This window comes from Megalops cyprinoides, chromosome 5 (genome assembly GCF_013368585.1).
Source record: "Megalops cyprinoides isolate fMegCyp1 chromosome 5, fMegCyp1.pri, whole genome shotgun sequence".
Classification (NCBI taxonomy): Eukaryota; Metazoa; Chordata; class Actinopteri; order Elopiformes; family Megalopidae; genus Megalops; species Megalops cyprinoides.
The window spans coordinates 37,819,361-37,833,978 of record NC_050587.1 but is presented as its reverse complement, the minus strand read 5'-3'; the positions used below and the strand labels follow the sequence as shown (position 1 = coordinate 37,833,978).

Here is a 14,618-nt window from a genome sequence, read left to right as displayed (position 1 = left end):
GGAGACAGCTGAAAACCCCTGTAAATGACAGTCGCTCTCGTCTGTGGTTTGTTTGCCCCTGCTGAGGAGGAGAAGGATAGCGATGAGGAAGAGGAAGAGCAGGCAGGCATTTCACATTTTCCCTCATCGCCCTGTGTGTGTGTGTGTGTGTGTGTGTGTGTGTGTGTGTGTGTGTGTGTGTGTGTGAGAGTGGGATGGGGTCGGGGGTGGTTACAGGAGGTTGACGCTTTGAAGGAAATAAGACACACCCCTTTCCTGTCTTTTAAAGGTACTCCCTCATGATAATCCCCCCCCCCCCCCCCACAGAAAAATACCTGACCATATCAATATTTGTCCTTTCCAGCAACATTTTTGTCGTCGTTTGTTGCCTTACTGTTGTTATAATAATTATTATTAATATTATTACTATAACTGTTTAATCTCTCTTTGCTGCTTGCTCTACATACTGATGTTGGACACTTTTTCTGTTAAATAAACGTATTGTTTTACATTATTCCTATATATTTTTCTTGAAAGACCTGTTTATAAAAAGGGGGCGGTGTTAGCTTGGGTCATGTTTAAAGGCAAGTGTGTCGCACATCTGAAGCTGTAAATTGCAAGGCTGCTGTTTCATAGGCTTGTATATTAACATCATAAAATATATCCCACCAAACAAACCACTGATGACGTGTTTGTTAGGACATCGATGTGACGATAAGATTCATGTACCATAAAGGAGATCATTCAGTTCAGCAGCTTGTACATATTGCTAAATATATTTAGTGACAATGGCTATGACACATGGAGGGCAAAAGACAGTGCTGCCCCTATAGAAAACTGTACAGGTGACGTGTTCGTGGGATGCTTGTAATTCATGCTTGGGAAATCTGTAACATAGTTTCTATGAATAAATGGACAGACTGCCTGTGCAGGAAGGCCCTGTCTCTCTCCTCATTGGCGACACCTAGTGGCCATTTTGGTTGTTTTTCCCATGACTGTTGATGTTCCTCAAGTGTGGAGTGGGTGGTTGGAGGGGGGGGGGACTCGGGAATGAAGACCAGAGGGTGGGGGCTGGACAGAACTCCCCTTCCCTTTTATTTTTTACAAACCCAGTACTCTTGTCCTGCAAAACTTACCTTCTCCAGTTAACCCTTTCATTGAAATGAGGTTGAGTGAAGAACATGTTTATCGCTTGACTATTTTTCTTTTTGTTTTTTTTCCTAATCCACGATATTGGTGTTCCTCCTTTTGTAGGGGGACCTACTTTCCTGTTCTGTCTTAATTTGAGAGGTTAGGTTCAGGGTGCAGGGGGGCTGAGACAGGGTGCCCCAAGGTCATGCCCCTCCTTCCTGGCTCTCTTAGTGAAACATCTCGACTCCGTGTGTTCACCAGTTAAAGGAAAAAAAGTACATATGTATAAATTTTGAAGGAACTGTGCTAACATTAAAATGCGTTTTGCGTGTATATGATTTTAAAATGTTGACGTTTGATTTTAATAATGATAATAAAAATGCTCTAGAAAGAAAAAATGCAGTATAAATGTTTGTACTGTGTGGTCTGGTCTCTTGGTAAAGTCTAGAATTTATTCACTGCATCCACCATTTTGTAAATGCAAACAAAAAAAAAAAGTTTGAGGGTTCAACTGGCTGTTTTGCCTGTTCAGCTGTGGAAAAGACTGAAGCCGACAGTGTGGAGTGGAACATTAGATTACGGTTGGCATGTCATAACAGAATACTCAGTGATATTCCTGGGGTCACACACCATCTGTAGATAAAATTAGAACAGGAAGACATTGTTTTAACTGTGTGTGCATGTGTGTTCCCTTAGCCCATAGCATTTTCCTATCGGCTGATTTTAAGACAGGAAATTTCAAGTTGGTACATGACGTGTATTCCAAGTGGTGTTATAAACTTCTTTTGAATCGACATCTGCTTCAGGTGTCTCCAACTTACTCACCTGCGGGGCCAGACAGCACAGCGGTTTGTAGAGAACATAATATTAACATACTAATAACAAAACACAAGGTATCGGCTTCTTTCAAGTAACACAATTGCGTTGTATTTTTATCAAACAAACAAAAAAATTGCACCAGGGTTACAGAAAAGAACAAGTGAAAAGAGGAAAAAAAATATTTACAAAGATAAAGGGCAAATTATCTGCTTATTAGTTTACAAAAAAGGTGAGGCTGCTTAGATACAAAAAAAGAAAACAAATAGTGGCATGATAATTTTACATAAAAAAAAAAATTAAAGGAGAAAAAGAGTGGACATTAACAGTACCGTGTTGAGAAGTAAAGGCAGCTTGTGGTTGGATGTGCCCTCAGTCGTCGCAGTCAGAGAGGGCAAAATTTTATCGGAAAACAGCACAACTAATACTGAAACATCAAATACACTGTTTACACGATGAAATAAAATGAAAAAAGGAACATCTTAGTAAGATAGACGCTGAGTACAAAGTGACGTATTTCATTGGTTCGGTAAGTATGTACATTATTATTTCTGTAATAACCACCGCCTGCATGGCGGCGGCTCTGACTCGCGCCGCGAATTTAGGACAGGGCGTATATAGTGAATTTCACCCGCAAACCTCACAGAAGCTGTTAAAACGGCTAAACTACGCCACCCTGTGGGCACATAATATATTACACATTAAGCACACAGGAGGTGGAGGTAGCCAGATTAAAGCTTTTGCAAAGTTGGCAGAAGTTGGTAGAAGCATTAACACGCAGCACCCTAAAATCGCTCGCCGAATCAAGGCCTCTGGTTCCTTTTTGAGGACATAACATTAAAGTTAAAAATAAACAAACAAAAACATTCCAATACACTATAGTCCGAGCTTGCTTCCTGGTCCTTCTCCACACCTCCGGGAGACAGTAGTGTTTGTAATGCGATCAGGCATCAGTCTTTGATATTGTTTGGCAAGCACACGATGATGTAATGAATTAAACATAAAAAGAGTCTGATAAGGCCACATGGCTCTGATTTGATTGGCAGTCTTTGTGTTTCCGGGCTGTGATTCTATTGGTCGAGTTTAAGGCACTTTTTTTTCCCCTCAGAGAACTGTGCACAGAAGAAAAAGACACCCTGTCATTCTGTTCTGGGATCCCCTCCACGGCACGTTCCTGTAGCTCCACTGAAGGCACGAAATCGAACCCTGGGCCCTCGCCTCTGGCTCCTGTGACCATCGGGACACCCGTCAGAGTTCACAAAAGATGCAGCTGTGGGGGGGGGGGGGCGCTACGACATCATGCCGAAAAACGCTTGGGATGGTCACTGGAAGAAAATACTGAGGAATTATGGGAACTCCCTGGTCTGCCCCTTTCGTAAGGACAGCTTTTTGTCTGTTCTGCAGACTCCAGCCACTTCACAGCACTGCTGACAGATCTCTCTCGCTCTCCTCGAATCGCACAAATGACCAGCTCATCGTCCCTCGCGGGCCGCTCCAAACGAAAGCTCCGTCCACACAGCCGAGCTCCGACAAAAGTGGGTCAAATGAGGAATCTCGGCCCTCCTCCTGCCAGTTTTTAAAAAACTGCATGTGACAGCCCTATTCAACACTAAAAAAAAACAGTATTTATGATATAGGAAATTATGAATTGATCATTCTGTTAAATACATCACTTCAAGTGGATGCAGAAATGGGCAAGAGAGCCTTTCGGTCAAAGCTTCTTTGTGTTGTTTTTTTCATTTTAAATATTTATCAAAAAAATACAACTAATTTTTTTTTTTAAAAAAAGGTTCCTTTGATTCTGTGCACAGAACCCTGCCTTGCTTTGTGTGTATTTATTTCTTTTATTTATGTGATTTTATTTGATTTTTTTTTTTGCCACGCCTTCTTTCCACCGGTGAGAACAGCAGGGTTGAGTCTTACGCTACAAGCGGCCAGCGGCCCCCCCGCTCTCCGGCCAGGCACCCTCCAGACCGTCGGCTCCACGTGGCGGTTTTCGGCAGCAGGACGTCGGGCCCCCTCCCCGGCCCCGCCGCTACCTCTGCACGATGTCGCTGATCTCCTTGACGGAGGACAGCAGCTTGGTGAAGTCCTGGGGCGCGGCGCTGCCCCCGGTGGCGGCAGGGCAGATCTGCAGCTCCCGCAGGCTGTTCTCCAGCTTGTTGATGGCCTCGCGGAAGGCGAACTTGTTGCGCATCTGCTGAATGGACTCCACGTAGCTGACGCAGAACTTGGACAGGTTCTTGCCGGCCTCCAGCACGGCGCCGTGGCTGCCCGTCTGCTCTGCGTTGCGGCCGATGGCGGCACGCAGCTGCTCTGCGCCCTCCAGCACCATCTCCCGCGTGACGGCCGAGCTGGGCTGCCGCTCCGCCGGCTGCCGGGTCTTCCGCAGCGAGCGGCGGGTGATCGTCAGCGGGATGAGGGCCGTGGGGGAGGCCTGCTCGCCCCCCGCGGGCCCCGGTAGCGGCCCCGTCCCCGCCTGGGGCTGGCCCGGGGATGCCGCCACACCCGTCTTCGGCAGCTGCAGCTTGGAGGCGGTGGTCAGGCCGGGCTTTTTGCTGCCCTCTAGTGGCAAGGAGGACCTCGTATGCTCGGCGGGGTGGGGGTCGGGGGCTTTGGCTTTGGTGTCCGGGGGCGCGTCGTGGGTGGGGCTGCGGGAGATCTTCCCTGACTTGGCGGAGGAGGGCGGGGGTGGAGGAGGCGCGGGTTTGGGCTTCTGGAACTTGGCCTTGTCCTTGTTCAGCGCGTGGTCGAGGGCGTGCTTCTGGCGACGGGCGCGGCATTCCTCGCCGGCGGCGCCCAGTGCAGGGAACACGTTGGGCTTGAGCAGCTCGGCCTGCAGCGCGCTGGTCCTGCTGCCGTCGCTCGGCACCTGCGGGCGACGGCCCAGCTTAGGCGTCAGCGTCGGCGGGCTGGACCCGGGGCTCGACTCCGTGTCCCGGAACACCTCGTCCGGCGCGTCCTCAGCCTTCTTGGGCAGCCGCGGGGGCGGGGTGAGGGTGCCCACGCGCGGGGCCGACTTGCGGGGCAGAGCGGGCTTGTCGTGGCGGCCGCCGAAGGTGCCCGAGTCGAAGTGGCGGGACTGCAGGTCACGAGGCAGCGTGACGGACTTAAACTCGACGCCGCGCTCGGAGCCCGGGGGCATGCTGGAGGCTGACGAGGAGCGGAGGAAGCGCTTCGAGTTGGACACGGGGTCGTCCTCGCCCGGGGGAGTGGAGGCCGGCTTGGGCCCCGCCCCCGACGCCGCAGGGGGCGCCTTCCTGCGGGAGTGCGGGGGGAAGGGCCCCGGGGGGCCTGGGAAGGCGGGGGCCCCGTTGGTGATGCCCCCGCCGCCGGCCCCGTTGTTGTTGGCCCCCATGAACTTGCTGGGGTCGACGCTGTGGGTGGAGTCGTTGAAGAGGGAAGAGCCGTTGTTGAAGTCATCGCGGGACTCGGCGGCCGCCGCCCGCCGCTCAGCGTGGCCGTCCATCTCGCGGAAGGAGCTGCTGCGCTTGGGCGGGGCCGGCGCCGTCTTCTTCTTCTTCTTGATGAGGTTGAACAGGCTGGTGCGGGACTTGTCCTTGTCTTTGGGCAGCAGACGGTCGTCCTCGTTGCTGTCCAGGAACGGCCGCTCCTTCCTGGGCAGCATGGGCGACACGGCCACCTCGGGCTCTGCAGCGTCTGCGGGAAAACCAACAGTAAACGCTCAGCAAATGCTTAGGAAACGCTTGGAAAACTCTCAGCAAATATTCTTGAGGGATGAAGAAATTAGGTTTGTTGGACAGCCTATTCTGCCAATAGTGTTTTCATCACCAAACTCTGATTTGACTCTGATTTGAGCCATGACTCAGGTATAGGGTATCAATCACACTGACCAGTATGCAGCCTCACACAGACAAAGCGTGAGACAGCTCAGACAGGTGATCAGGGCGGGTGATCAGGGCGGGTGGTCAGGGCGGGTGGTCAGGGCGGGTGGTCAGGGCGGGTGGTCAGGGCGGTGTGACCTGTCGGCTCACCTGGACTGTCCCCGTCCCTGTTGTCCATGTTCCTCCGCAGGGTCCTGGTTTTGGTGGGCAGCTCTGGCGCCTGCTGGGTGGACCCCAGCGTTACCTTCTTCCCCTTCTTTCCCAGCTCCTTCTCCACCTCTGCACAGGTACACAACACCCAGGGTTAGAGCTTAGCTGGACGTACCGGTCACTCAAACATCACACAGAAATCTCCTTGGCCATTTACTCAGAGGACAACATGGTTACAGAATCCATTTTCTGACACCACCGTACCTCACTTGAGTTTAAGTTGAGTCGTTTAACTCTGAGGTAAAATGATGTTAAATGTTCAACACTTGAAAAGCCCTTTAAATCTAAAGGGTCCTTATAATAACATAAAAGGCAAGAGAACAGATTACATAGGGGCTGTGTGTGTGTGTGGTCATCCAGTCCAACAGTCTAGACACACGTGTGCAGTTTTAAATCCAGCATTAGGGTTAACCCCTCGCTGTGCGGTCAGTCGCCTGTGCTTACCGTCTGAGATGCTGGACTCCTGGAACATGGTCTCGAATGCCTGGTGAGTCTCGGCAAAGGACGGCCTCTCTGCAGGGTTCCACTTCCAGCCTGAACAAAGAGTAGGAAAAAAAAAAAAAAATCAGTGCTCAGTGACACCCTGAAGTGCTTCTGCGGTGCCATTACCCAACTACTCTACACACCCTGAGGGAACAGCCATCTTATTGCTGAGAGATCCTCACAGCAAACACCTGGGTGAACGGATACACTACGGAGTAAGTCTATGGTTAGACTATGGGCAGAGGGTAAAATGGAAACACACTAAGAAAATCTGTTTTTGTTTGTTTTTAAATGTTCTGTAATAACAGACACCAGGAAATAACTCGAGGTTTCAGCCACTGAATGCTCATCACTCTCAAGCTGCACATGTGTCTCTGATTACAGCACACTGAAGCACTAAAAAGTGGGAGCTACTGCTGCCATTGTTATTGATGCTGACATGATTACAGTTGCTACTAGTCCCGTTACATTACACTACAGTACTGTTATTTAGCAGACGCTCTTATCCAGAGCAAGAGTATTATATTAAGGTTATATAGGTAATCTATTTATAAGCTGGATATTTACTGAGGCAATTGTGGGTTAAGTACCTTGCCCAAAGGTACAGCAGGAGTGCTCCAGCGGGGAATCAATCCAGGAACCTTCCAGTTATGAGTCCTGCTCCTTACTACTATGCTACACCGCCACCCTAGTCCCCCCTCCCCCATTCTTATGTTCTCACTGCTGACATGTTTGGGGAAATACTGTTATACTAACAATGTCACATTTGCTTTCGAGTTTCAGTGAAAGAGGGGATTATGCAGGAGAGAGAGGGAGGGAGAGGGAGGGGGTGAGGTAACTCACAGGCCCGCATCAGCTCGTACACCTTCTCCGGACAGCCCTCGGGCCGATCCATGCGGTAGTCCTTCTCCAGCAGCTCGTAGACCTGGGACAGGTCGATCCCCGGGTAGGGGGACATCCCATAGGTGGCGATCTCCCACAGCAGCACCCCAAACGCTGCGGGTATGAGGGAGGCATCAATCACATCATTCTCCTAATATTACTGCTTTTTAAACACACATTTTAAATTAACTGTACAGTGGGAAACCAACCTATTTAAAACATTAATAGGCAAGCAGCTCTTCAACTTCAGACTGAATCCATTTATCATGTAGACTATATTTATTTCTTAATATTCTCTGCAAATAAAGTGCCTTAAGGAATGTAAGTATACTTAACTCATGACAACAAAACACATATATGATTAGGGATGTCTAAATTTGACAGGCACAGCACAAAATGGTCCTTCTATAGCTGTGTGCTGTCAGGGGCTTGTAGTGAGAGGTATGCAGGAAATGTTTATTAGGGCCTCCTTCTGTCACACCGCTCTTTTTGTATGAGTTCCACCCCCTGAAACCCCAAACTCACCCCACACGTCAGACTTGATGGAGAACTTGTTGTAGGCCAGGCTCTCCGGGGCGGTCCACTTGATGGGGAACTTGGCACCGGCATGCGCTGTGTAGGTGTCCCCCGTCATGAGGCGGCTCAGTCCGAAATCCGCCACCTTCACCAGGTGGTTCTCCCCCACCAGGCAGTTCCGGGCAGCCAGGTCCCTGTAGGGCACAGAGTGGGGTCACTCATTCCCCTGTTTCCAATGTAGAGCTGGAACCAGGCTGATTCACTATAGCACTTTCCCACTGTAGAGCTGGAACCAGGCTGGCTCATTATACCTCTTTCCCACTGTAGAGCTGGAACACTGGCTCATTATACCCTTTTGACACTGCAGAATTAGAACTAGGCTGGCTACTGCACCTCTTTTCCACTGTAGACCTGGAATCAGGCTACCACAAAGAGCCAAGCTATCTGCTCTGTTACAGCCTAACTGCTTTTCCACTGCACTGTCCTCACACTGGTGCCATATCCACGCCTGCTGACTGTGTACCTGTGTAGGGCTGCTGGTCTGCAGGTGAGCTCACCTGTGGATGAAATTCTTCCTCTCCAGGTACTCCATGGCGGAGGAGATCTGCGTGGCCATGTAGAGGAGCACCACGGCGTTCACCTCCTCGCGGTTACACTCGCGCAGGTAGTCCAGCAGGTTCCCGTGGGTCATGAACTCCGTGATGATGTAGAAGGGCGGTTCCCGTGTGCACACGCCTGCAGGGAGAGGGGGCGGAGTCATGCTACAGCCACACGTGTGTCCGTGTCATTTAACCGAGACAGGTAAGCGTGACGTAACCCACAAACACAGGGAAAAGGACCCACTGGTCTCTAATGTAATGCTTCCAGTGTCAGCTGAAAGGCTGAATCATCTGCTTCTTCTCAACTGAACAGCCTTCCTGCATACATTATCTCAATTTAGCGTACGGCTGTCACCCTACGTACTGTCCACAGGTATCACAAAGTAAAACACAAGAAAAAAGTTCTACTGAACATGGGATATATGAGCGCAATGTGAATCACTTGCTTAATGGAAGCCCACATCCATGGTGTCTTGCTAACAAATATCATACATTACCTTTTCATACATACTGTAACTTGCAATGGGATATGACGTCTTGCTAACATCATACATTGCGGGATCATACACATTGTATCTTGCAGTGGATTAGTGGGGAAAGGCTATGTGAACCCCAACAGGTGGAGCTACTTTGTGCTGTGAACCACGACAATAGCTACACAGACCAATTAAAAGGCTTTGTTAAAAGTACTATGACAGGATGCAATTAACTGCGCATGTTAGCTCCACCTATTTAGGAATTGAAGAAGCTTCACTCTCTCATCAGAACTCGCAACCTGTATATGGCTGGAATTTAAGCAGTGCATTGAGGTATACAGCCTCAGTGTCTGAAGATCCAGGCTTCAGACACTTTGGTTCATAAGCACTAGCACTGCTTGGCCTAAACATGAATAAGATCTGAGTAATGTGGTTATACCCTGTGGTCAGTTTTAGTTGTGGTGGCTGAAACTCACCCAGCAGCTGCACCAGGTTGGGGTGTTTGATCTCCTTCATGACCGCCGCCTCCTTCAGAAACTCCTCCACCTCCATGGTGTCCTCCTGTGGGCGAGAGGGTCAGTGAAGCCAGCTGGGTTTGTAATGAGTGCCGTGCAAGTCAGCTGCAGTTTCACTTCTGCACCACTAGGTGGAGCACACACAGCAATCCTTCATCTGTATCTGTATCTCGTTGCTGCCTCACGTTGTCCGACTGACTGCATTCGTTAACGACTGAGATGGTTGGGATTTCTTCAGAACAAAGATCAAGACTACAGCTTTGATAAGTGGCACTTATACGCTAAAATGTCCTTTCAGGCGCCGGAGGATGATGGGAAGGGGAGGGGTGAGCCCCTGCCTACCTTGAGAGTCTTGACGGCGACGGTGAGGCTGTACTTCTTCCACACGCCCTCGTACACCTCCCCGTACTGCCCGCCGCCCAGCTTGTGCTTCATGGTGATGTCGGTGCGCTCCATCTCCCACTTGTCGTAGTTGGGCGACACGCCGTAGATGGTGGGCTTGTTGCGCTTGGGGGCGGGGTAGTGCAGCGTGGTGATCAGGCCGTCCGACACCGTTGAGTGGTGGTGCACCAGCTCCGCCAGCGTGTTGAAGCGGCTCTCGGACGACACATACAGCTGCCCCAGGAGGAGACGGAAGCGGAACGTTACACACACAGTGTTCTTTTTTAGAACGTCTGCACACGGTGACACTGAACAGAATGCACATGTGTACCCGGAAAAAGTGCTCTGTGCTGTGGGAAGTGGTCCAGGAATGGCATTCATAATAATCATATAAAAATCTTGCCCTGAGTTTTGCTCCAATAGGAGCAAGGGTGGGGAACCCATTCTCCTCCTTCATACATTCTACAATGTCCACCCTTCATGTGAATCACACTTGTACATTTTTTTTTTGCCTCGTTTTGTACATTTTCTCTGGAAGCCGCCAAAACTTGTTGCTTCAAAGTCCTCAGAACTTCATTTTAACTTCATTTTAATTAACCGCTGAGAATATCTGATTCAACTGCCTGCTGGGTTTTTAATTACGGAACAGCTATTCCAAAACACTATCCATCAAAACAGTGTCAGCTATTCATGAAATATAATTGTCAAGGAATTTTATAATTGCTATAATGAGTTTGGTGCCACCTGCAGACAACTGTTTTGGTATCTTATTTTTACCCTGGAAAGGAACTAGGAGTTTCAACTCCAAAGTGGTGACTGAAAACGATAACTTTCGATAACGATAAAACTTTCAAAGGTGCCTTTGACTACTGTCTAGAGGGGAAACTCTCAGAGAGTGGGTGGAATAAGCCGTGTTTACGGGCAGTGTTTACAGTATAATGCCTGTTTTTACGGAGGAAAAAAAAAACAGAATCACAACATGATATATGGTAGTATTCAGGAACAGTATAGACCCATTGCCAGAGTGACCTTTCTTGCCCCTGAAAAGGTCTTCACCTCACAAACAGCGAGACAATGGCATGAGTGAATCACAAACACGCAGGCCAGCATTCCTCCAACGGCCAGGCCAGTCATCCTGCACGTCTCCAGACAGAAACCGCAGCAGCAGGGATGCTGTTTAATAACAGAGGAATCTGGACCGTGCTCATCAACAACTCATTTAAAGGCTTCAATCAGCGTTCGGGGAGGCCAGGGTACAGTTATTCGCAAAGTCTGGCGCTGAAGGCAGCCAAATGACCACGCAGTGGGGAGGGGGCTGGGAGACTGCCGGTGCTGTGGGGGGGGGATTGCCCCTCCAGGCCGAGGCTTTCGGAGAACGGCGACTCGGGGCATTCCTCTCATACTTGGAGCTCCAGCACCTCACCTCACCGGCCCTGTGGAATTGTGGGAGGTTTTCGAGTCGTGGCTCTCCCGGCGCGGCTCGTGGTTTTCCTGCCTGGCAGCTGGCCGGGGCAGGGGGGGGGGGAGGGGGTTGGGGAGGCGGGGGTCAGGGGGAGCGGCTATGCGCTTGCGGCCTCTCTGACCTTAATGAGCTCCAGCGCTGCAATTAGCCTGTTGCTGCTTAACGAGCCTTTCCTAGCCTGGGATGAGGAGGGAGGAAGGGGGGGAAAAAAACGCCTCTGCACTGCTCGGCCCAGCCTGTCCACTGAAAGTCTGCTGTCTGGTCTCTGTCATCCCACACTTTAATAAGCCCTGCATCCCGGGGAGGTTTGGATTACTGCGCTCATAAACCAAGTCACCCCACACCTTCAGCCTCCCAGAGCCTCTGACTACACTGCCGCTCCGCATCTGCTCGCCACCATGTCTGACATCACGAGACACGGCTAGGACCGCGGCGTGAACGCACGCAAAGAACCATGGGTAACATAGCGCAGAGTCACAGGGGCAGCGGAGAGAGGCGGTGGGAGGATCAGCCTCTGTGAGTCAATCAGCCAATCAGAATGCGTTAGGTAGAGTTCCCAGCAGCAGAATGGCCACAGAGTTCTTTACAGAGTGCACTTCAAGCTTAAGTGGACAAACCAGGATGGTACCAGCAATGGAGCACCTTTATACATTTATAAAAATTGAAATACATAACTATGACCACACATGTCTCTGTGTGTACACTTTTACACATGTGAGTGTGTATGTCTGTGTGCCTGTCCACGTCTGTGTGTGTGTGTGTGTGTATATATGTGTGTGTGTGCGCACTTGCATACGTGTGTGTGTATACGCCTGTGTGTGTGTGTGTGTGTGTGTGTGTGTGTGTGTGTGTGTGTGTGTGTGTGTGTGTGTGTGTGTGTGTATGTGTGTGTATACGCCTGCACGTGTGTGTGTGTCTGCGTGCGCCTGTGTGCCTGCATGCGCATGTCCCCAGCGCACTGACCTTGCCGTCGGAGGCGGTGTTGATGCGGTAGTGGTAGACTCGGCCCTCATAGCGCAGCGAGATGGACCTCTGTCCCGGGCTGCTCTCACTCTCCCGCACCAGGAAGCTGCCATTGATGCCGCTGCTCAGCAGGTACTCGGCCGCGTTGCGCGACACCGGCCCATGGTACCAGCTGTGCTTCTCCAGGCTGTTCACCGGGGTGATGTAGTTGCTGGGCACCCAGCCCTGGCCGTTCTTGGTCTGCGCCTCGCACCACTCGCCATTGTGGTTGTAGCCCAGGACCCGGAGCTTCTCCCCTGAGCAGGAAGTGACATCACAACAGCTGTTACACACATACATTAGAACATTACATTCAGTTACGTATAGTTTGCCTACTGTCCATAACAAGCCGAAAAATCCATTACCTCCTTTTCAAAAAATGTTAATGTTTGTTTCAAAATGATGTTTAAAAAAATCTCTCAGGTTACGCGGATGCAAGATGAGTTTTTAAATACCTGTTTACTGTTTCCCGGGGAAAGAACCTCTATAGTCAGTGAACCCCACAAATAAAATGCTAACAGTGCTAACAAGTATTGGTCATTTTGGGGTAACCCCCCCCCCCCCCAGGGAGGGCCCTGACCCCCTTTCGTCAGACCGTCTCCTCTCCCCCTGTCCCTCTCCGCCCCCCAGAGACCCTGGGAGAGGAGCGTCTGGCTGAGGGAACGGACTGTTCCAGAGGAGTGTGAAATTCTTTCCATCGGCCTTCCTCCGCTGCACCTCGGCATGTCGGCCTCTTTAATCACGTCCCGGGGTCTCGGGCATCTGTGCGGCCTACCGTTGGGGCCTGCCCATATGTGGGCATGCAGCAGCCCGGGGGGAGAGCGAACGCTGCAGCTAACGCTTTAACTCCCACCAAAGCTCCCACCAACGACAAACCCCCCGCCAGCAACTGCGACCCGACGGACATCAACGCACTCAGACACACTTATGGTTTAATGCAGTGCACTTCCTTCTGGTTACTGAACAATTGCTTCATAAAAACAGACACGTATGTAATGTTCCTGGCCTGGATGAAAGAACGTTCTGTATGTTCCCCATAATCACCGGTGCACAACAACGCACAAGTGACAGGGTGCCAACACAATATTTACTGCACACCTAATAAATGAACAGACTTTCAGAAACGTCCGACTTCCCCTTTACGGCGACTGAGGCAGTAGAACGTTAAATTCTTCAGATTAAATACGGCTGCCGCAAACTTTCAGTATGGCACTGATCCAAGTGAGCCGCATTCAGTGCAATTCTGGAGAGAGATAGACAGAGGGAGAGAGTGCTGTGTGTGGACTGTCAGTAGCAGCAGCAGACGCGGGAGACATTCTAACGCAGGTGATCCGGAACGTTCAGCAGCTCTCACGGAACCTCGGCTAAACCCGGAGCTCCAGCCGCCGCGAGAGGAGAACAACAACTGTGCCATTTCCGTGAAGTTTCCGAAGCTTCGGCACGTCCCTCCCCCGGAGGGAGAGAACGCAGCCGGCCGAGGGGTTCTGTTTGTCTGTCTGCAGCGGAAAGAACTCACGTGTGTCACGCGAAGGAAAAGACGGAAAAGATCCGGAAAGGAGCGGCAGAAACGTGACTCGCTGGAAACGACGTGGATTTCCAGCCTTGCAGCATCGCCATTGGGTCACGGGTTCAAGCATGAGGCATGAGGACTGACGATGCCTCATCCTGATTGGTCAACTTCTGACAAGGATTGCAGCAGCTGTATCTGATTCACACAGCCTGTCAGTCAGTCAGTGACCCCTGACCAATCAGGTGACTAATCTGACAGAGCACTCACTGAAAACCATACTTCACCCTTTTTCTTTTCTACAGTTTTGTACTTAATGTAGTGTAACGCTTTTGGAGACCTGTGTCATAGCCCTACAAACACACGCGTTTTTACGAAGAAGCAAATTATAAAGGCGAAGCCACGTGCTGTCTTACCTTTTGTGATGCTGAGGGTGTTGTCCCCGCTGGCCACAAAGTCATACAGTGCTACGAACAGGTTGGGGTCATTCTCGCTGGGCCCGGACAGCAGGTTCTCTTTGGAGTTCCAGCGTGCGGCTTCCGTCAGGCCCTGGGGCTCCAGATCGGGTCGCTGGAGAGCTTCTGCAAACAGGACACCACACACAGGAGCACGTTAGCAACACATGTGGAGTGAAACCTGCATTCACAACGGAGATACAGAACCGCTGAGCACCGGGGAGGCACTGGGGCTGAGATACAACAGGGCAAGAGACAACCGAAAACAGCTAAATGTAAATAAATAAATAAATGTAAATGTAGCTACAGGTGCGCTGACTTCAGGTGTGCGGGTGTATACAGCGCCTTGCAAGACAGCA

The 14,618-nt window shown here is 50.7% G+C and overlaps 1 protein-coding gene across 2 annotated transcripts in view; it reads right to left on the bottom strand.

The window, feature by feature from the left end:
• Nucleotides 1–2,200: 2,200 nt before the first annotated feature.
• abl1 (c-abl oncogene 1, non-receptor tyrosine kinase) overlaps nt 2,201–14,618 on the bottom strand; it is a 35,547-nt gene continuing 23,129 nt past the window's right edge. For both annotated transcript variants that reach the window (XM_036528473.1, XM_036528474.1), the window contains exons 2-11: nt 14,221–14,385; nt 12,259–12,554; nt 9,795–10,067; nt 9,414–9,498; nt 8,420–8,597; nt 7,872–8,056; nt 7,308–7,460; nt 6,426–6,515; nt 5,922–6,050; nt 2,201–5,586 (exon numbers count right to left, since the gene is read on the bottom strand). In XM_036528473.1, the coding sequence (XP_036384366.1) occupies nt 3,962–5,586; nt 5,922–6,050; nt 6,426–6,515; nt 7,308–7,460; nt 7,872–8,056; nt 8,420–8,597; nt 9,414–9,498; nt 9,795–10,067; nt 12,259–12,554; nt 14,221–14,385 (3,179 nt within the window). In that variant the 3' untranslated portion in view covers nt 2,201–3,961. The remainder of the gene's footprint in view (nt 5,587–5,921; nt 6,051–6,425; nt 6,516–7,307; nt 7,461–7,871; nt 8,057–8,419; nt 8,598–9,413; nt 9,499–9,794; nt 10,068–12,258; nt 12,555–14,220; nt 14,386–14,618) is intronic.